Source organism: Protobothrops mucrosquamatus, unplaced genomic scaffold, assembly GCF_001527695.2.
Source record: "Protobothrops mucrosquamatus isolate PMUCROS unplaced genomic scaffold, P.Mucros_1.0 scaffold8, whole genome shotgun sequence".
Lineage (NCBI taxonomy): Eukaryota > Metazoa > Chordata > Lepidosauria > Squamata > Viperidae > Protobothrops > Protobothrops mucrosquamatus.
The window spans coordinates 662361-685066 of NW_015386395.1; the positions used below are offsets into that span (position 1 = coordinate 662361).

Below are 22706 nucleotides of genomic sequence, written 5' to 3' on the forward strand. Positions count from 1 at the left end.
GTTTCAGAAACGCGCACGTACGTTCACACGCATTTCCAGGAAACCAAAGAGGGGCCGCGATTCTTTGGCCAAAGGAAATAGATTGGCGCTGTTCTTCCACCCTCCTCCTCCTCCTCCTCCTCCATTTCACTCCCCCACCCCCACCCCCACCCCCACCCAGCCCCGTAAACTTCCACCTCTTTCTACTCTTTCCCCGTCCGAGCTGGGGAGCTTTCCTCCGTCCGAGACCATCCCGACGCGCGGTGCGCCTTCGCCCACCTCCATCCTCCCGCCGCCGCCGCTCGAAAGATGGGAGAAAGGGGCGATCGCGCCGGACTCGCTCCCCGCAGCCCAGCCTGCGAAGCGGAGTCCGCGCTTTAAATCGATTCGCTTGCCCCCCCCCCCCTTTCGCTCTCCCGCTCCTCGGAGAAACCCAGGCACCGCTCGGCTTTCCTCGCCAACAAAGGTTAGCAAAACTCTCCGGGGCTTTGGGAGCGAGCGCGGTTGTTTTCCAAGCCGGGAAGGGGGCTGCGAAAGTTGGGAAGAAGAAAAACCCGTTCCGGCCACTCTTTAAACAAGAGATCCGCGCCCGGACTCTCGGGGCTGGTAGCGGAGTACGGAAAACTCGTTCAATGCTGGTTTATTGGGGGGTAAATAGTGGCGGGAAGCCCCAGTCTGGTTTTGGCGCTTAATTTTTTTTAACACAGGGGAGGGTGGAAGACCACCTTTAGGCTGCCGAATAAGAACAATAACTCGAAAAATCAGATGCTTGTATGAAATCTGGCAAAATTCAAATTTAACGTCCCGACGATTATGCTTTATAAGATTAGGACTGCCACAATGCAAATAGCCAAGTTTTCGTATTTGACACCCTCTCAACTTTTAAATCTAACACAGGCATGCCTAAGAATAGTCCTCTGTGTGTGCGCGTGTGTCTATCAGTCAGTCTGTCTGTCTGTCTGTCTGTCTCTGTGTTGTAAAAATAGCTGCATTTTACGTAGATTTCATGCAAGTTTATTTGCTTCCAACACCAGAGGAAAACTGTAATAAAGTTTTGTCTACCAGCCATGATTTTCCCATTTCTTTCATTACTGTATAACTATTCACTAGCAACGTCCTCTTTCTTCGTGCTATTTCTCATCTGCAGTTACGAGAAGAGAATAAAAACCAACAACAAAAATTAAGCAATTCATAGAACACCATTTAGCCTGGAGAAGTACTTGGGTTTCCATGCCTTGCAGCTGCAGCTGAGAGAAAATGTGTTGAGGAAGCTGCTGCTTGATTATTGTGCAGAAAAGCACAATTTGAAGTAGAGAATCCTTTCCCCAAATTGTTCCTTAGTGGTCGTTTTAAACGTGCCTAAAAGTAGAAAATATTTTCTATGTAACTGGAGAATGAATCTTATCAACTCTATTTAAGTGTAAAGAAAATAATAGCAAATTTAGTGAGATGGGATACAAGTAGTCCTTGACTTATGGACCACAGTTGAATCCAAAATTTTCATTGATAAGCAAGACAGTTGTTAAGTGAATTTTGCCCCATTTTATGGTCTTTCTTACCACAGTTATTAAGTGAACCACTGCAGTTGCTAAGTGAATAACGTGGTTGTTAATTGAATCTGGCTTCCCCATTGACTTTGCTTGTCAGAAAGTCACAAAGGGTGAACATGACCCTGGCACACTGCAACCATCATAACTACATGCCAGTTGCTAAGTGTCCAAATTTTGATCACTTGGGGATTCAGTAAGGATCATAATTGTGAAAAATGGTCATAAGTTATTTTTTTCAGTGGTGGTGTAATTTCAAACCATCACTAAATGAATGGTTGTACGTCGGAGATTATCTTTATGTGCTCAAAGAGCAGAGTGGCCCTTGATCCAGAAAATGTGTGCAGTTTTTGTTTAAATTCACAGCCCAGTCCAAGCTAGTACACTAGGATTTAAAATAATCCAAGCAGATGCTCAAAAGATGAGTCCTATTGTATTCTCATTCTGTTGAAACATACAGAGTTTAAGAATTCTCTCTCAGCTGATGTTATATACAGTATATATATTTGTTAAACCTTCTGTAATGACAAAAATATTCTTCTCTCAATCACATAGAAACATATATTTAAATCAAGGTGCCTTCAGGACACCAATAAATTACTTAATTTGCTAGACTGAGCCAAGAAGATGGTATTTTAGTTGTGTTGCTTTATTTCTGCTTTTCCCAATATGGTGCCCGCCCAATGTGTGGGATGTTATGTTACCCTTCTTCGACACTCAGTCTCCTAACAAGTCCATGAATTGTGACTTTGACTTCATCCCTGAGACACAGCATTATAAAAGAAAGCGAGAGATAACCTAGGTCAGGGTTTCCCAACCTTGGTGACTTTAAGACATGTGGACTTCAACTTCCAGAATTCCCTAGCCAGCATGGAATTCTGGGAGCTGAAGTCCACATGTTTTAAAGTTGCCAAGGTTGGAAAACCCTGACCTAGAGTAAAGCTATTTGGAAAAACTCAGGTGCCAGAAATGTTCATAGAGAGAAATGGCTTTTGGAGATACAAAACTCATCTTCAACGGCAATGAAGGAGAGTATGAAATGAGAGGTCCTTGGTACTCTCTCAGCTTGGTTGGTTTTCCTGCAGATGTTTCATTACCCAAACTAGATAACATCAGTGCTAATGACTAGTGATGTTATCTACTCTGTGTAATGAAATGTGTGCAAGAAAACAACCAAGATCAGAGAGCACCAAAGACCCCTCATTCAACAAGGAGGTATCTACTGTAGCTTCTTTGAGTTGAGAATTATAGAATGTAGAAATGAGATGGATCTAAAAGTGATGGGGTAGATATTTATCACGGATTCATACAGAAAGGTGACAAGACTACTTTGTTCAAGAGAAGTTAGTTTAATTGTATCCTAAAATTTATTTTATTATTTCTATTTCACCTTTATTATTTTTGCAAATAATAGGCAGCGAAGAGATCCAACACAACTTTCTCCTCCTATTTCCCCTCCCCACAACAACCCTGTGAAGTAGGTTGGGCTGAGGGAGAGTGACTCAATGTCATCCAGCTAGCTTTCATGGCTAAGAAGGGACTTGAACTCACGGTCTCCCCCTTTCTAGCCTAGTGCCTTAATCACTAGACCAAACTGGCTCACAGTGGTGGAAATTTCCTCTTAATACACAAAATGTAAGATAAAGAAGGATGCACCTCCTGGAATTATTGGCAGATAACAAGAGTGACTCATTCAGAGATGAAGAGTCTCCTCTGAGGGGAGGTGCTTCAGGCTGTAGGAGCTGTCACCAGTTGCTTGTACATCAGTACAAGCTATTGATTTATTTAGCTTGTTAATGTCAGTTCTTGCTCTCTACTACTTGCTACTCAGTCCGTTTCTCAATGGAGATGACAAGGGCTGAACTAGGACCACCTCTATTAATGTACTTAGGAGGCCCCTTTTGTCTGGTCTCCTTATTTTCTGTTGCACAACTAAACCGTGCTGGGGATGGTTGATTTCTGTCCAGGATTTGCTTATCTGAGCAGAAGATAATTCAGCAGATTTTGGAATTGGGAGAGACTAGCAGAGAGTTTGTTTCCCAGAGTTCATATCCCATGTGTTGTGTCTACTGGACCAGCCTCTTTAACCTTGCTGGCAGCTAAGTGGATTCCTTCTAGGATGTAGTTTGGGAATGGTCTAAAGTTGATAAGTTTGAGTTCAGATGCTACTCTCCTTAAAATGGGTCACATTTTCCTGTGTGAGGCTACTTCAGGGCATTTTTTTCTTTTTAACCAAAACAAAAACCCTCACATGGGACTGCCTTTGCTCAGAAGCAATAACCCACTTGGGTTTTTCAGGAGGAATCTGTGAACAGGATGTTAGAATCTTACCGCTATGAGATTGTAAGTTTTCAACTGGGCTAATTTTTTTCTCTGCCCAGTAAAGTATTATTCACAGATTAGTTAAAAAGAGTTTTATGTAAGCTTTTTCGTGCAGGTAGCCCTCAACTTACGAAAGTTCATTTAGTGAGCATTCAAAGTTACAACAGCACTGAAAAATGTGACTTATGACCGTTTTTCACAGTTAAAGACCTTTGCTGCATCTCCAACTGGTTCACACTTATGACCATTGCTGCGTCCCAGGGTCATGTGATCTCTTTTTGTGACCTTCTGACAAGCAAAGTCAGTGGGGAAGCCAGATTCACTTAACAACCCTGTTACTAGCTTATCAACCAAAGTGATTCATTTAACAAAGAAGAAGAGTTGTAAAATGGGGCAAAACTCACTTAACAAATGTCTCACTTAACAACAGAAATTTGGACCTCAACTGTGGTCGTAAGTCAAGGACTACCTGTAAAGTTCTCTTCTCATTTTTTGTGCAGTGGTTTAAGGCGCCATGTTAGGAACCAAGCGACTGTGAATTCTAGTCTTGCCTTTAAGCATGAAGCTACCTGGGGCATTTTGAGCCATTCAAACATCTTTGAAGAAATGTGGCCTAGAAAACTGTAGTTTCCCACATAAAAAGTACTGTGCCCTCAAGATACCAATACTGCATTTTAGAAGAAAATATTTCTTTTTAAAAAATATAATTTTTTTTAATCTTTTAAAAACAAGAGTAAAAATGAGGACAAACTGAAATAGAACCAGAAGGAAAAAGGAAGAAACAAAAGAGAGAACTAAAGTACAAAAAAGTAGAAGAAAAACAGAAAAGAAAGAAAAAGATAAAGAGGTGGCTTCTGATTTTTACAGCAGTTACTGTATAAGTACAATTGTAGATTTACCTCTTTCTCCAATATTACAGAGACTCTAGGTTTCTAAATGCAGGGAAATGTTAATGAATATGAGCTGTCAAATATGCCATCTACTTCAACTTACTGCTTTCTAGTGATATAGTCCCAAAATATTTTCCCCCTTATTCTTATAAATCTGAGATTAGTTTTTAGAGTTGCAGTTGACCATCTCCTTTTATTGTGGTATCTTTGTAGGGAAATAGACAAAAAAATTAATTAATCATATATCCTTCCTGCCAAAGATTAATAAACAAACCATGGTAGCAATGGGATAAGCCTATTTCTTATTTACTGAACTGATTACATGGGAGTATTTGAAGTGTGGGATAGATAAAGCCTTCTATCCAGAGACTCAAGAGGCAAGATTTAGGGTGGTGTACTATTCATCAATTATAATTAATAATTTATTAATTATATACCATTCTGGGATAAATCAGAAGCACTGGTGATGTTACTGGGTGGGGCAATGAAAAATCTGCAAGGAGATTGCCCAGATCAGAGATCACTAGGGAAGCCCTGATTTATAAAGATTCTCCATCATTGCAATTATTTTTTATCAATTAGGTAGTTTAGAGGAAATGAGCTCAGAAACACATAACATGACAAGGCCAAACATTTTCTTAGATTCAGAGCAGCTCCTGTTGATTTCATGAACATGGCCATTCAGATTTCCTGGCACTTATATAATTTGTGTTTTGGTGGTTTTGATCCATTTCTTCAGTTGGTGTTTCCACTTCCTGCTCTAGTATTCAGCGATGAAATTCCCCTGACAAATTATCATCCAAATCCTGACCAGGACTCACCCTGCTTAATTTTGGAGCCCAGTTAAGATTAGCCAGGAGCTGCTACCTGCCAGTATCTTACCTCAATAGGAGGCATTTTATAGGATGAGAATGAAGAGTAGGTGGCCTCTAGATTCATTATACTACATCTCCTGTTATTCCCAACTGGCATGTAATAATGAGAGGTTGTGGTCAATACATCTAAAGGTCACCAGGTTGAGAATGCCAAATGATAGTCCTTGACTAACAACCATTAGTTTAATGCCTGTTCTAAGTTACAATGGTGCTGAAAAATGTGACTTATGATCAGTCCTACAATTAACAACCCAACATCCCCACAGTCACGTGATCAAAATGGCTGCAACTCACTGAATGACCACATTGTTTAGTGATGGAAGTTCTGGTCCCACTTGTGGTCCATAACTTGAGGACTACCTGTTCTACTTTCAAATCAGTAAGGGCAACAATTTGAGAGCAAGCAGACTTCAGTCAAACACACAGTGTGTCATTCTAACTTTTGCTTCCCGAAGATGTTTGGCAGGAATTCCAGTAGACTCTCTCAAAACTATATTTCATTGCAGGTGACCTTGGCGGATCTTGAAAAAAGTTCAGCAGGTTGGACCTGGTTAGTATTCAAATGGATGACAGTTGGGAAACCAAGGCTGGCTATAAGCTAGATGAGGAATTTGAGAAAAGATCTCACCCTAGAAGAAAATCATGATAAACCACTTTTGTGTTCTTGTCAAGAAAGCAGCGTGGACATGTTGGCTAGGCAGCCATTAGACATCAAAGTCAACTGGGAAGGATCTTTGCCTTTTCCTCTGCAAGCTGCAGGCTAGTTCTCTTTGCTGTTCTTGGACTCACTCCCTTCCCCACTTCTGCCTTTCAGTGGTTGCTGAGTTAGACTTTTTCTCTTTGAAGGGCCAGGTAGTTCTTTCTTTCAAACCAATAACAAGCCCTCAGATTATGAAACAGAATCCTGCTTTCTCTGGCCTGAACATGTTGTGAGTTACGTAATAGTTTCAAAACCATCTTGTAACTGAGATCAACGGTGAGATTAAACACTTTGTAAAGAAGTTAAGTTGAAAAGGAAGCTGCCGTGGTTGGGATCTTAGCAAGAGAAGTGTCCAGCCTTGGTAGCAGAAGGAAAGGAGAAGCAAATGTTAGCAGTCCAACACACAGCAAGTGGAAGAGGCCGTTTATGACAGTCTTCTTAAAAACTGCCATAAAATGAAAAAGTAGCACCAGACCAGAAGTTAGAATAACATTCATTTCCATGCTGTGCTTTCCACTTTGGGGAAATTTTATTTCAAACTGAATCCTCCAACTTCCATGTCTGATCTTCTGGTTAGAGCAATTGCCTACAAATCTGATTACCTTAAACTGCTCCCTACAAGAGATTGGTCTTGGGGGGAAAAAAACCTCCATCAATTGTGGGTGCTCCAACACTGGAAGTTTTTAAGAAGAGACTGAACAGCCATTTGTCCAGAAAGGTATAGAGCAGGGGTAGGCAAGCTTGGCTCTTTTATGATTCGTGGACTTCAACTTCTGGGAGTTGAAGTCCATGAGTCATAAAAGAGCCAAAGTTTCCCTTCCTCTGATATAGAGTCTCCTGCCTGAGCAGGGGGTTGGACTAAAAGACCTCCAAGGTCCCTTCCAACGCTATGATTCTATGTTCTAAAAGGGAATTCCAGAACTAGAACAGAACTGTAAGGTTTCATGAAGGTTTCTTATATTTCTTTCTATGATCTGCGGGGAAGTGATGTTTAGCCATACTTGCCTGTTCCCCATCACCATCCCTGAAGGGAACCTAGTTCTTCTGTTTGTCAGTTTAAGAAACAAACATTTTGGCTCATCTCTTCTATGAATTTTGCAAGGCGGGCTGGTTTTCTTACAGGAATGAATCTGCAGTTTGAGAAGCTCGGGTTTCTTTGAGATAGATCTGTCTGGGTAGCAGTTTAAAAATACATGAAATTAACAAATCAAACCCATCCTAGTGCTTACAGGTAGTCCTCGACTTACAACCGTTTATTTAGCAACCATTTAAAATGATAAAAAGTGATTTACGATGGGTCCTCACACAACTGTCACAGCATTCCCAGGGTCACATGATAAAAATTCAGCTGCTTTGCAACCAGTATGTATTTATAAAGTTGCAGCATCCCAAAGTCACGTGATTGCCGTTTGTGAGCTTCATAGCTGGCTTCCAATAAGCAAAATCAGAATAGGGGGAGCTGCATTTGCTTATTGACTGCATGATTCACTTAACAATGGCAGAGATTCACTTAGCAACTGTGGCAAAAAAAAGGTTATAAAATCAGATATGACAATTAACGACCACCTTCTTTAGCAACGGAAATTCTGGTTCCCTTTGTGGCCATTAGTTGAGGACTACCTGTATAGTCATGTTGAAGAAGCTGGCATAGAGGCTCTAAGCACCAAGATCGAGGATTTCTTATCCACCATGAGTCTCCAAAGAACCTTGTTCACCATATTTTGCCTTCTATGTTTACTGGAAACATTGGAAATAATTTGTGGCAAATCATTTGTGAGAACCTGTGCAATTCACCTAGGGCTGCTTCCTTGTTTCATATTTACACTAAAAGGGCATTTCAAAAATGACCAAGGAATATATATACTCTTTAGCATCAGAGTGGTAATTTATTTCTGTCTACTTAAGAGTAATTCTCTTCCCTGAACCCCAGGCTCAACAGAGCCAAAAATTCTTCATAAAATGTCAAATTCCATATTTTGGGACTACAACTTTTTAACTCGTCTTGAACAACTCAGTTCAGGCTCTTTGCAAAAAATAGTACCCTGTAGTGTGATGCTTGAATAAACTCCATGCAATAAACTATCAGTAAAAAAATATTTAGAATGTTTGAGATTTGGGTACTTAGCAGTTCTAGGCTATTTTACCAATACTTTTTGCTAAACCTGCTGAGCTGGATAAAACTTATCTAATTTTTTTTTTCAAGTAAACCTTGTCAGAGATAAATGAACTGGAAAAAAGTACTGTGGATGATCTATTCTTTGTTTGAGGGCCAACTGAAGCTTAAGCAGCTTTTTAAAGTCAGTCAACGAAGAATTTGAGATCAAGCCTAGTTTGAACTGTCTATGGCAGAGTTGTCAAACTGCCAGCCTGCGTCACACGGAAGCCGCGCCCACCCCATTGCCGGCAATGGCAAAACAGTCTTGATATGTTGTGTGATGTCACATGACTTCGCAGGTTTGACATGTCTGGTCTATGGAGATTCTCAGTCATCCAGGTCACGGTTGTCCCAAAGGTGCTTTTTCAGGAGGCAACTGGACTTTCTTGCTTTTCTTTGAAGACATTTTGCTTCTCATCCAAGAAGCTTCTTCAGCTCTGACCGGATGGTGGGGAATAGAAGGATTTATATTCCTTGCAGACAGCTGGTCCTTTGCATTCTTTTGGAGAGTCAATGAGGTCACCTGGAGTTTTTATCTGTGTCCTCAAGGTCACCTGAGTGGTGCCAATGGGTGTTGAGCCTTCTTGGGGGCAGGATGTTTTCTGACGGTGTCCCTTCAGGGCAGGGACACAGGGCAAAAAACATCCTGCCGCCAAGAAGGCTCAACACCCATTGGCCCCACTCAGGTGACCGACTTCACCATTTGCATGAGAGTCACAGGCACTCGCGGCCTCACTCATGCAAGCAATGAGTGCTCATGCATGCACACACATGCCTGCCCTTTTCACAAAACCATCTCCTCTTTCCCCCCTCCCCCTGGGCCGCCAACCCGGAAAGGTTGGGGAACTCTGCTTTACAGCCCTCTCTAAACGGTTTACAGAGTCAGCCTATTGCCCCCCAACAATCTGGGACCTCATTTTACTGACCTCGGAAGGATGGAAGCCTGAGTCAAACCTTGAGCCAGTGAGCATCAAACTGCTGGCAATCGGTCATCAGCAGAATTTGCTTGCAATACTGCATTCCAACTATTGCACCACCATGACTCAGTTAAGTGAATCGTGCCTTATTTTATGTCATTTTTTGCCATAATTAAGCAAATAATTTTTTTAAGTGAATCGTGTGGCGTTAAGCAAATCTGGCTTCTCCCGTTGACTTTGCTTGTCAGACGCTCCCTGGGAAGCTCACCAATGACAGTCTGAAGACCCCCAAGATGCTGCAATCGTTGCAAATGCATGCTGGTTGCCAAGCATCTGAAATTTGATCATGCAACTGAGGATGCTGCAACGGTCATAAGTTGCTTTTTCTAGTGCCATTTTCATTTTGAACGGTCATTAAATGAATGTTATAAGTTGAGGATTTGCCTGTACCTAATATTGTGACTCACCAGGCCAAACCAGGTTAACACCCTTGCCTTGATGCGAGTGATGTTCAGGCGCCTTTCTGTGAATTGACTTTATCTTCCTTTTCAGATGCAGCTCTGATAAGCGATCAAGCTGTCCACTAGTCAATTGGTGGCGCAATGGTCCCCCTGTGCTGTTGCTGCCCGCCGGCATCTGCACCAGTCGTGGTGGCCATGACAGGCCCTGCCGTCCCTTCCTACCACTTCAAGAGTTTCTGTGGAGAGTTTGAGCGGGTGGAAAGTGCCTTGGAACGTTTGGAGGCCAGTGGCTTCTACTGGGGCAGCCTGTCAGGGGCTGAAGCCAAGCGGCTCTTGACTTCCCAGCCTCCTGGTGTCTTCCTGGTGAGAGATTCCTCCGACCATCATCACCTCTTCACCTTGAGTGTCCGCACCAGGACAGGCATCACCAACCTGCGTATTCAGCAGCAGGACTCCGCTTTCCACCTGGAGGCCTTGCCAGGAGCTGGCCATCCCCCAACCTTCAGTTGTGTGGTCGAGTTAGTTGAGTATTATCTCTGCCTTGGGGCTGTAGAAGGGGGTCCCTGCTACTTGGAGAGTGAGGGTCAACCTCCAGTGCCTTTGGCCCTCTCGCAGCCACTCCGTTGCAAGGTGCCCACTTTGCAGGAGCTGTGTCAGCGGGCTGTACGAACCAGCGTGCGGGGCAGAGGTGACACCAGGGCTCAGCTGCAGAGGCTGCCGGTCCCACAGGTATTATTGAACTCAATCTGCAGCTAAAAGGAAGCACCAAAGCACCAGTTTTAAAGACCTTTTAGTGAGTGCAGAGTTGGGGGCCTTTCCCGTTAGAATGGATGAGCAGAGCTGATTGTAGATAGTGTATTGCTGATGCACCCCAATTTCGTGGAATAAACCATCTGACAGCTAAGCCAACCTTTTCATTGTGGAGCTATTTATAATGAGCCTTCCAAAAGCTATTGAAAATTATCTGAAAAAGGATTGGCGGAGATTAGTCAACGATCTGGAGATGTGTATCCTGTATAATAATCCCCTTCCCCATTTTTCCAAGTTAGCAACTTCCATATTTGAAAAGCTTCTTGTGCACAGGTAGAAGTTTTTATTCTATCCATAGGCAAAGCTGACTTAAGCACCTCCCACTTTTTCTCATCTTTAGTTGAAAGGTGCACAAGTTTGTGCGAAACAATCCCGTGACAAATAGCTCTGCTAACTGCACAAGGAACATCTATGAAGTCTGCAGCAGCACCGCCCGGTAGTGAAGTCAACAAGATTGTATTTAGCTCCAACTATTATGCATCTTTCTTTACAAACTCAGGCGGACAAAAAGATTGTACACCCAGTAACGATGTTTGAATTACAACCAACAGCCTTCTTTCTCTAGAAGATAGATAGCCCCAAGGCCAGTCTGAAGGCAGATTTTGAGCAATAAGCCACACTGCACCAAATCCCCAGCGGTCCTCTCCTCTATTTCCACTTTGCCCACTGCGTGATCCTGACCTCTCTCCTTCCCCCACTTCCAGTCACCGCCTTTAGTAAAGGTCATTACTGTAACTTGACAGCTTTCAAGAATGCTGACTCAGAAATCAGTTACGAGAAAGAAAGAAAAAAGTTCAGTGACTTGAGTGTTTTTATAGGCAGCCAGCAGATATACCACTCAAAGGCGAAGAAGATACTAGTCTCTGAGGAAACAGAGGTTTCATAGTAAAGGGGCAATTCATAGAAAAACAAGATCTCAAACCGTGCAGCACAAAGGTTAGAAAATGTGATTGTAGGTGGCAGTTTTGTGCATTTCACGCAAAACTTTCACCAAGGTAGCACAGTTCAATGATACTCCACTCTTAAGAACTACTCAATTTTTAGTCCTAAATCTAATGTTTTTAAAACCTCCTGCTCTCAAATAAACCTTGATCATCTGCAAACTGACTTGATTCTTTTACTTTCGAGTTCATTTATGATTTCTTACTGGCAAGCCAGACCTCTTCCCGGATCCTACTGGAAAGCCCAGCCAATTCCTCTCCAACAATAGTTAAAAGGATGTTTTTATCAAGTGGCCAGTATGCTTTCCTGCTTCCTGAGTGAAAGTAACAAAAGTTTGCAAGAGGTAAAAAATTAGCTTTTTATCTCCTAGAAATCTACCTTTGGGACGGAGCCTAGCTTATTTCCCCTATTTTTATTGTTCACCTTTCCACTATTTTCATCTGCAAGACCTTATCAATAACTTTAGAGGAAAAGGAGTACAGAGTGTATTTGTGCACCCAGTCTAGAAATAATTCCATTTGGGCAGGCAAAGTAGAGAGAAGTGGCATTGAGGGTGTAGGGAACGATGATCAAAGCCCACATCAGAAATGGCCTCTTTCCAGTTCAGTTTAAATTTGGCAAGACAAAGACAAACAAGGAAAGAATGAGGTGAAAGGGAAAAAACCAATCCCCTGAAATTATGCCTTGGAGCGTGTTGAGTAAGTAATGTAAAACAAAAGAATTGTGCCCATGTAGCATTCTCAAACAGCCAAGCCTGTCACCTCTCCCACCTCATTTGCATCCCCAATCTTCCTCTCTATTCCCTTCATATTCCATTCCCTTTCGTGCTGCCAAGAAGCAAACATCTCAATCTGGGAGGTGTGAAGTCAACAATCAATTCACAAAGCTCTCATTGTCGGATGAGCAGAGGCAAGAAAAAACACGTTCAGGTTACCACATGTTCCTAATTCTCTTGACACCATGGAACTATAGTATTTTACCCACAAATACTTTTTATTGGATGATGTTAGTAAGATAGGCTCAAAGGCCCACCAGTTTACGTGGCAGGAAAGCCACAGTTTACACTTTAATCTTCCTCTTCATCATCTCCACCACCAGCACCACCCTGGCCCTTCTTGGCGTTCTTCCTCTTGACACGGCCTGGTCGGCCGCCACCATAAGGTGAACGGAGGGAGAAGTCAATGTGCTTTTGGGAGTCTAACCGAACAATGAAGGAAGGGATGTTCACCACTTGCTTCCTTACACTAAAAGGGAGAAAGAAAATGATTAGTGAATAAATAATCTCGTCTGGAACTCGTGGGAAATATTTGACAAAACAAACAAGCTCTACAAATATTTTCTGAGCTCACAGCCTCAGTACCCTCAACAGTCAGAAGTCAAAGCCCCAACGGCCACTAACTTCAGGGTTATGTATAGAGTGACTGCAAGAGGTTTCTGGATCCATTTGGAACCTAATTTCACTCAGAGATCCTTTGTGCTCTCCAAGCTTGGTTGTTTTCTTGCAAATATTTCATTACCCAAACTAGGAAACATCACAAGGACCCCTCATTTCAACCTTGAGCTATGAATATTCTCTATTGGAGTTTCTCTCTTTAAAGGAGAAATCGTTACAATGACTTATAGAGCAATCAGAATATTACTGCTAACTCGACAGTAACTTATTCAGGCAAGAAACTCGCTTAGCAATGACCAAATTTTATGCTTTGTAATTTTAATCTGTTTTATTCCCCCAACCCCCTGCCTGCCCCCCTCCAAACCATTTAAAATTGCCTTGCCAGTGCAAGCAAGATATGTATTCAGTGCAGGAAAAGCATTGAACTACCAGTTGTAATTTGTAAGCAAACAGAACCTATCATGTCCTTTATCTCCCCATAAATATACCATAAATAGTCAATACAATAAAAACCTATACTAATTTACAAAACAGATATGGAACTATATTTCAGAAGTAGCCAACACACCATGGAAGAAACTGATTTATATGTGAAAGTTGCTGTTGCTGCCTATAATAGGTAAAACCCACCTAATTCCAGCTTGTGGTAAAATATAATTAAGGAAATGGGAAATTTGTAGTCTACCAAAAAGTCAAACGACTCTTGGCAACTTTTTTTTGCTGGGGTTGCTTACTGGAATTCAGCAACTGAAGATAGAAAAAAATTCCTCCAACCCGTGTCAATTTACTTGTACAGAAGGATTATATTAGGTTACTGCTGTGCTTGCTAAGTAAGAGCAGTACTTGGTGTTACCTTGGCCACCCACGTGGCAGACCTTCACAAGGTGTACGGCCAAGCCGCAGTGAACCTTGCCGAAATCTTTGACAGTTGTTTTGACACTGCTATTCTACTGAGCTATCCATGGTTTCGATCCACAAAAGGGTTTGGCGGTATATGAAGGCCCAAGCCAGGGCCGGGGCCAGTTATCGCTGCACAAGCTACACATAAAAGATATTGCAAATATTACTTCAGAGGCACACGTTCTGATGCTGACACCCAATGTCAGCAGTTCACAGGTATCTTAAAATTCACATTCCCCAAACTTTGGCTCTCAGCAGCATACCGGATGTGTCTCTGGCGGATAAGCACACGAGCATGATGGATGGACTTAGCCAGGCCCAGTTTGAAGACCTGGGTTTGGAGACGACGCTCCAGGAAATCCTCAATTTTCAGACCCAGGATGTAATCCAATTTCATTTTGCCCTCATCGAGCACCCCAATTCTGACCAAACGGCGCAGCAAGGCATTGCCTGAGAGAAATTTGAGAGACATCAGCAAATTGGTCTTTCCATATAATGTTAAAAGAGACAATGTCCAGATTAGCATGTTTATGGGTGCAGTATTGAAAAAGATACAACCATCACAGTATCAATAGCTGTGTTTCCAACTGAGCAGAGACCTTGAGATTAAAGTTCAAATCATGCCTCAACATCAATGTCAGTCTTGTTCACAGAATATATTTAGTCCAATTGGACTGTTCTGTCACCTTAACTGACTCAAAAAACTGATATTACAGAATTCCTACCCATTTATTTCAGAAAGAGCCCAGTATCTTGGCAAGCTCTTACACAAGGTGAGTAATAATGTGTTTTCATTATTAACCCCTTTCTTATTACTCAGGCTGGCACACTACTGGCTTGGCCACTGTGGCCAAACTATTTCTGGCTGGTATTTCTTACCTTTCCAACCTTGGTAGTGAACTTCATAATAGACAAGACTCTTTTAAACTTTTTTTTTTTTTTAAAAGATGATGTATGCAAGCTAGAAAGGGTACAGTTTAAACCTGTCATAACTAGGTTTGTTTCAACTATCAGTGGTAAATTAGCTCTATTAATCCTTTTTTGGTATTTGCATCACACATTAACTCTCCTCCCTTGACCCCATTTAACATGTTGTGAAAACCAGGCCTTTATATAATCTTATAACACACCACACATATCTTATAATCAGATTAGTGACTTACAGGGCTGGTATGAGGAAAAAAAGTTAAATGTATCAAGGTACTCAGCAGGCTTCTTCGAGTGAGTCATAGGTCCGAAAGCAACTGCGCCAAAGCTGTTGTTCAGTGTCTAGTTTTGCCATATTACCTTCAAAAAGGCGCCGCTGATCTTTCTCATCCAGGGTGAGCAACTCTCGGGCAGCTTTGCGGATCTTGGCCAAAGTGAACTTCACTCGCCATACCTCACGCTTGTTCCGCAGCCCATATTCACCTAGAAAAAGAATTCTAAAACTTTTAAAATGCAGTTACTTTAAGGATCACAGCAGTTCAATCAAGGACCGATTCTTTTCCCAACTTGTAAGGTCTTCTTAGGATTAGCCCCATTCCTCTGGAAAAACTTGCTCTTCATTAGCATACCTCTTCCCTCGCAGCAGTTTGGTACAAATTATTTTATTAAAAGTTTTACAAAAGACATAAAAATTAATATAAACTAATACAGAGCAGAAACAATAAGGTAAAAAGGAAGAAAAGTGCAGGAGGAATCAGAAAGAAAAAACAGGAGATTCCAATTTTCTTTGGATTGTGTATCACAAAGTTGTGACAGCCAAATTGGTGTAGTGGTTAAGGTGCTGGCATAGAAACTAGGAGGCTGTGAGGTCTAGTCCCACCTTAGGCATGAAAACCAGCTGGATGACCTCGAGCCAGTCATCTCACTCCAACCCACCTCATAGGGTCGTTGTTAGGGGGAAAAATAGGAGGAAGGAGTATTAGGTATGTTCACTACCTTAAATTATTTATAGTGGTATATACACACATATATACACACACGTATATACATACACATATACACACACATATTACCCTATGATTAAAAAAAACCCTCACTATTATCTATTATTTTCCCCAAACCATCAAAATCACAAATGCATTTTATTTCCATTTCATGCAAAAGTCTCTTAGGGGCCTCCAATTCTCCTTTATATTTTTCTAAAAAAAACCCCATTCTCCTTCTGGACAGAATTCAATTTGAATCATTGATGGTTAAAGTAGATATCATCCCTTCCAATTTATCCCATCAAAATGAGATCTTTTTGTTTTAATTTTTCAGTTGGAGAATTCATTTCCCAACTAAAGAGGAGTATTTTTTTTCTCAATCATTGTGGCACTTTGGAAGATGACAGAAACACAAAACAGTCCTGGGACTTATTTTATAGAATCATATGGCTGGAAGGGACCTTGGAAGTCTTCTGCTCCAATCCCTGGCTCAAAGCAGGAATCCTTCACTACCATCCTGGACAAATGGTTATCCAACTTTTCTTGAAAACCTCCAGCTATAAAAAAAAATCCACAACTCCAGGTGGCGAGCTGTTTCATTGTTTTTACTTGACAGCAGCTATGAATTTATTTATAGCTCTTAATAGTTGTATTATCCATTCGTTTAACAGATTGTTTTACTTCACAAGGCACAATTTATCTAGAATCAAGACAAATAAATGAATAAATCTTACCAATAAGCTTCAACTCCTGATCAAGGCGTGATTTTTCAAAAGGCCGCCTGGGGGTGACATAAGTCTTCCGACATACCCAACTCCTGGCAACTGGCATTCTAATCTAAAGAGACAGAGGCCAAACCTATGGACAAACAATATAACATTTTAAACAAATGCAAGCCCTGTAAACAGAATAAAATCACCGGATATATTACTATTTATATACCATTCAAATTTGTGGCAGATTCAACTGATAGAGCTTCCATCGTAAGTGGCAGTCTCATCCAGTATCATTTAACACTACCTAATTATCTCCATGGCTATTTCATAAACCAAATTCATCTTTCAGTTCACATTAGTTCTTAATTGGGAATACCTTTTTATACAACAGTGAACTGCACCAGCCTTTTATAGATCTGTCTCACCTCACCAATTTATTCTCCTCTGCTTCAAGCCAGAAGCCATAATTTACTTTCCCCTTTCTCTTTGACTAGCTAGACATTACTTCTGAGGAAGGTGGGAAAAATTTCCACACAAGACACCAAACCAAACAGAATTTTTAAACTTTAAACAGATAGTTTCAACTCACATGTAACACATTAATTACCATTAATTCTGGATAAACATGGTGATGTCCCATTTCCAAATTAGGGAAGGATAGGATCTTAAATGGATGGGATGGAAAAGACCCCACAGAACAAATGAAAGTTAAAAAAACCCTAGCTTTTATGGTCCTTATAAAGCTTTGCTTATAAAGTATTCACTAATTTACTGAATTAATAGGAAGTAAAACATCCCAGTTAAGGGAATGGAATATATGTAGTTTAACAAACAGGAGCCATCTGCTTCCATTTTCATACCTAGGTTTATTCTGCACCATCTCAAATCCATTTTGTATTAAATTCAGTATTCATTTAATCTGCAGTCTTTCTTAGATATGTTCTCAAGGGAGGAAAACTGTACTGCAATATATTAACACTTCAAAAACCATCAGTTTGCTCCGAGTGGACAAGGCCTTAGCTGCCTATACATTGCATATAAAAAGAATCATCAGCATTCAGCCACTCACAAAGCTTACATTAGACATTCCTTCATGATCTTTATTTTTCAATGCTTTTAGGTGGCCTTGTATGTCTTTATTGTATATTGCCCAGAGTCACTTCAGAGTCAGTTATGTCAGAGGACGGGGCATATAAATTTGATAATGCAAAATAATCTGCCATTTCCCCCAAAGTTTAAAGAGTTATCTCAGAAATAGGGTTTAGTTTCTCTTTTTCTAAGTTGTTGCCCTTAGTAAGATGGGAGAGGGCACTTGAGGATACCTAGGCTTTTTAATTCAAGTTTGAGAATCCATTCCCAAAATAGAGTTCCACATTTAAGAAACCAAGTTTCAGCGTCAAAAGAGGAATCACTAATTTCAGGGAAGGACATCAATAAAGGTGCATGAACTAATTAACCTATTGACCACCTAAAAAAAACCAGGCCCGAGAAGGGGGAACATGTGGGCAACTCCTATTATCCCTCATTCTCAGATGTGCTGGCGGGAACGGCTGTTCAGTTGCCATTCAGCAACTCCTGAAGGGTAGGATGGCAATGATGCCGGAGCGGGAAATCCCTGAGCTCGCCTGCGAAATGCACAGGGCCACTTCTAAGGCCGACGCACGTGCAGGAAGCGGGAGACGGGTAGAAAATGGAGGCTCGGGTGCCAAGCTTCTTAAGCGCATGCGCTCCGCCGCTTGCTAGGCGTAGGCCGCGAGACCCCTTTCTTAACGAACTTTTTTCGATCGCTGACCGCCGCCTCGTCTCCATTTACCCGGTTCGACTCGGTAACGCCAGTCCTAGGACTGGCAAGATTAAAAACTCCCTTACCTCCCACCTCAGGCGCCAACGACAACCAGGACAAAAAAGAAAGAGAAGAATCCGGGGAGTCTGCTTTTATACGCCTTGTGAACAGCTCCGCCTTCTCTCCGTATCAGCCAGTAGAAATAAGACATTTTTCACGCCTGGCCTATTGTCGGCGATTTGCTTCAAAGAATAACAGCCAATGAACGTTGGCTTTTTGTGTGATAGAGAAACTGGCTAATGACGAAAGTACCACTCGGCGTTACGGCTCCTTCGCCTTTAACAGCTGGATCTCCCCCCCCCAGAAGGGGAGTGACGTCATCGCCGAGTAGGCATTCCGTTCTAAGCGTGTTCTGTCTTCCGACAAAAGGGTTTTCTCGTTTTCTAACCGATTTCTCAAAACATCATCCCCTAGCGCGGTGTTCTCCAAATGAACTGGGCTTCAGCTCCCATAATTCTCAGCCGGTGCCATTCTGGTGGAGGAAGTACGCAAAGTGTGGTTTTAACAAGGCTACCTGTGCAGGTTCATCTAATCCCCACGAGTCAGGACTCGCGAGTCTTTACGAGGGCAAAACATATGGTCCTGCTTCCAATAACATGCGGTTACACACATGCGATGTGTAAAATGTGTGTGTATTACTATTATGTATATTATGTATATTGTACCAAATTATTCACTTCAGGTTTAAATGATCCGGTCTATCGTGAATTTACGGTGAAGAAAATGCCGAAACATTTTTTGTATTGTTTCTTTTCACTTTCCTCTCATTCATTTCTCTACCGCCTTTGAGTCTTTTTTTTTTTTTTGGCAATACTAATGTATTATGACAGAATGTTTTTATACATCAACATCTTAATAGTTCCTTTATACTGTCAAAATGAACTGTATATTTAATTAACAATGCAGGTAATGTTATTACGTTATTATTACACAATGAAAAAAAATGAAGAATCACCTTGCTCAACATTTGGTACAGATGCTCTGATTTAACCTTTTAAGATACTTTTGGCCTGGATGATTGAATCTTCATTTACATGTTCCTTTTCATTTGGGGGAGAAACCCCCTGCAATCTGCATGGCAAGAGTTGGTTCTTTCCAACAACTATTCAGAATCAGAATAGAGCTGGAAGGGACCTTGGAGATCTTCTAGTCCAGCCCCCTGCTCAAGCAGGAGATCCTATACCACTTCATACAAGTGACTGTCCAGTCTCTTCTTAAAAACCTCCAGTGATGAAGCACCCACAACGTCTGCAGACAAGCTGTTCCACTTTTAATTGTTGGGGCGTGGGAAGCCTGGCTGCGGCGGTCCTAAGGTAAGCGGGTGCAGGGCATGTGGGGCAGTTCCACCCCCCCCCACACCCCTGCCCTAGCTTGATTTTTACGCATGCACCTCGCTCTACCTTGTGCAACCAGATGGTGGGACGAAGTGGGTGGGGTCAGTCTTATTTTCAGGGAAACATGGTAGTATAAAATTATATTTACTTTTCTCATCTGATGTCTCAATATGCAGGTAGTCCTCGAAATATGACCGGTCATTTAATGAAGCTACAATATCCTCATTTCAAAGTCATTTGCCCTTATAATCGATCGCACAGATGCTGCAGTGCCCTGATCCCTCCCATCCCACCCTTCCAAGACCCTACAAGTGCTTGTTCCCTATACACCCATCACCCATACCACACCTTCTGAAGATCTCCATACCTCCTGTTGCAGAAGAAAGTCAGGTCACACATCACTAAGCTGCATGGTAGCACCTCAGAAGCAGCCGCCATTTTGTCCTGCCTGCTTGGGGAGGGGACAAAATGGTGGGTGGAGAACAGACTGCTCCATTTTGCTGCCTTGCAATCTGCACAATGCTACAAAAGCTTTCTGCCGCTTTCTGCAGTGTTGTGCAGACCTTAAGGCAACAAAATGGAATGGTTTCTTCCTGGGCCACATGGCAGCAATCCAGAAGCTGGTGCCATTTTGTCTTGCCCATTTGGGGGGGGAGGCAGGAAAAAATGGTGGCCATGGGACATACCTGTCTATTTGTTGTCTTGACGAGGTTGCGCAGATTTGCAGAAAGCTGCAGAAAACTTCTGCAGCGCTGTACAGATTGCAGTAAGGCAGCAAAATGGAGCGGTTTGTCCCTTGGCCGCATGGCACATTTCCAGAAGTAGCTGTGATACCAGAATGCAATTCCACTGCTGGAAACATGGCAGCTGCTTCCAAAATCGCACCATGTGGCCAAGGGACAAAGTGACCTATTCTGCTTCACTAATGCAGTCTGCATGACCTTTTGGAACTCTTTGAGGCCCAATCCATTCCAGTGATCAGTTCCAGCTGTCTGGACGGCCTCAGAAGTCTTCAAAAGTTAAATGAGGAGGAGGATGTTTGGCCTGGTGGGGTGGGTATCAGGCCTAAGGCCTGGAGAACCTGATATGGGTGAGAAAAGGCCTTTGGGGACCCAAGGGTTAGGAAGTGGAGAATGGGGGTGGGGAAGGCCTTCGGAGAGCTGGGGCAGATGGACCTAGGCCTTTGCTAGGTCTCTAAGGGCCTGAGGTACCCTGTGTTCCACTTAACGACCTGCATGTTTGTTTAACAACTACATTTAGCAGAAAGGGATGAGATGTGTTAAATGACACGCTTCACTTAATAGCTGTCGCAACGTGCGACTATAATGGGCAGGTTCCATTACGACCATATCTGTATTTGGCTATTTCCCATCCCATTTGAAGGGCATATTCAATGTTGCTTACCCCCAAAAGGGAATAGTATGATGGAAAGGCAAACTGTATATGAAGAGAACATCTACTTGAACTCCTTGGGATATTTTGAGAGAGTGGACAATTGTTTGTCTGAAATGATATAGGGTTTCCTGCTTGAGCAGGGTTTGGACTAGAAGACCTGCCTTCCAACTCTGTTATTCTGTTATTTAAGTGATAAATAAACTAAATGGTTTATAAATGTCCATAGTGTTTTCTGCACTGAACACTGGAGTAGCTGTTGCTACTACAGCTGATACATGAAACACCTACTAACCAGCCTTGTGTAGCTTAATTGTTGCATATCAGGAACAAGCAACTTTTCTGTCATTAGAAGCTGTATTTTTTTTTTAAGTGAATTGCATGCCTCTTTTAGCCTGCAAGGGCATATACCAGGCTGAGGAGTGTTGCAAAAGTCAAGCTGGTGGCTATGGCATATTCATGTCACAGGCATGTAAAAAAGGGGGCAGAATTTTAATCTGGCAGCCATAGACACCAGCTTGTCTTTTTTTTTTTTTTACCTCCCACGCAGATGTCCGTGCTCTTAGGTGTCTTAGACCTATCTGAAGCCTTAATGTGAAATTTTATTTATTTGAAAGATCAGTGCTAAATCGTGCCTCTGCCCGGGGTATTTGCTTTCAGTAACGTAGTTTCCAGAGTCTTTGGAAGATTATTGAAAAGTAGCTCAGAAAATATAGGGGAGATAGAAAGTGGGCTTTCCCAATTAAAAATCATTAAGAAGGTCTTTGAATATTCAAGAGGATAATTTCAGAGAAAACTAGGTCTAATACAGGGATGTCAAACTGCCGGCCCACAGGCCGGACACATCATCTGAAAGTCGTGCCCACCCATTGCCGGCAATGGCAAAACCGTCCCGATATGTTGCGTGACGTCATGTGATGTCGCGAGTTTGACATGTGCACTGACTGTTTGCAGTTACAATGGTGATGACAACCTTATGGCCAATCCTCACATTTACAATCTTCACAGATCTCTAAAGCAATGGAAAACTCAAGATCATAAGCACAATTGTGGTTTTACTTAGCAACTGTTTCACTTAACAACCCATACACCGCCAACATCTAGATGAGCACTAGGTGCACAAGGTGACAGCAAGAAGTTAGACCAGTGGTGGCGAACCTATGGCATGGGTGCCAGAGGTGGCACTCAGAGCCCTCTCTGTGGGCATGCCATCGCCCCAGTCCTATGTCTTCAGCTGGGTTTTATAAAACCTTTTCACTTTAGGCCTCCGCCGCCGTGTACAAAAAAAAAAAGTTTCAATCAATCAGTCAATTTCAACTTCTCGTGGGAAAAAAAAAGATCTTGAAAGTTGAAATTGATTGATTGAACTTTTTAATCCCACCCAGTCTGCTATTACCACCGCAGCCACGCCCACCCAATGGGCCACACCCACCCGGCACCCAACGATGTATAAGTAGGTTTTGGGTTGCAGTTTGGGCACTTGGTCTCTAAAAGGTTCGCCATTACTGAGTTAGACCTTTCTGTATCTCATTGCTACCATCTAGTGGTCACCTGAATTTTAACAGCCCCATTCTTGTAGCTTTACAGAAGATGCCCCTGGTGCAGCTGAGAGGTGGT

At 42.2% G+C, this 22706-nt stretch overlaps 2 protein-coding genes across 2 annotated transcripts; one reads left to right on the top strand and one right to left on the bottom strand.

Annotated features, from left to right (window-relative positions):
* Positions 1-388: 388 nt before the first annotated feature.
* Positions 389-11763, top strand: LOC107282474 (suppressor of cytokine signaling 3). The gene is made up of 2 exons (XM_015810249.1): positions 389-445; positions 9938-11763. Exon 2 carries the CDS (start codon positions 9988-9990, stop codon positions 10600-10602), a length of 615 nt encoding a protein of 204 aa, XP_015665735.1. The 5' UTR covers positions 389-445; positions 9938-9987; the 3' UTR covers positions 10603-11763.
* An 807-nt stretch (positions 11764-12570) lies between these two features.
* Positions 12571-18431, bottom strand: LOC107282475 (40S ribosomal protein S9). The gene is made up of 5 exons (XM_015810250.1): positions 18390-18431; positions 16539-16662; positions 15179-15301; positions 14155-14341; positions 12571-12842 (listed from the first exon to the last, which is right to left on the bottom strand). The coding sequence occupies exons 2-5, from the start codon at positions 16633-16635 to the stop codon at positions 12665-12667; spliced, it is 585 nt and encodes a 194-aa protein (XP_015665736.1). The 5' UTR covers positions 16636-16662; positions 18390-18431; the 3' UTR covers positions 12571-12664.
* Between the last annotated feature and the right edge of the window lie 4275 nt (positions 18432-22706).

Bases quoted from the DNA above. Each gene is read 5' to 3' on its own strand.
- LOC107282475 (XM_015810250.1), bottom strand. From the start codon at position 16,635: ATGCCAGTTGCCAGGAGTTGGGTATGTCGGAAGACTTATGTCACCCCC. The intron at 14,342-15,178 runs GTAATATGGCAA...AATTTCTCTCAG, and splicing joins TCAGCGGCGCCTTTTTGAAG to GCAATGCCTTGCTGCGCCGT. The intron at 12,843-14,154 runs GTATGCTGCTGA...TCTCCCTTTTAG, and splicing joins ATCCGCCAGAGACACATCCG to TGTAAGGAAGCAAGTGGTGA.
- LOC107282474 (XM_015810249.1), top strand. From the start codon at position 9,988: ATGGTCCCCCTGTGCTGTTGCTGCCCGCCGGCATCTGCACCAGTCGTG.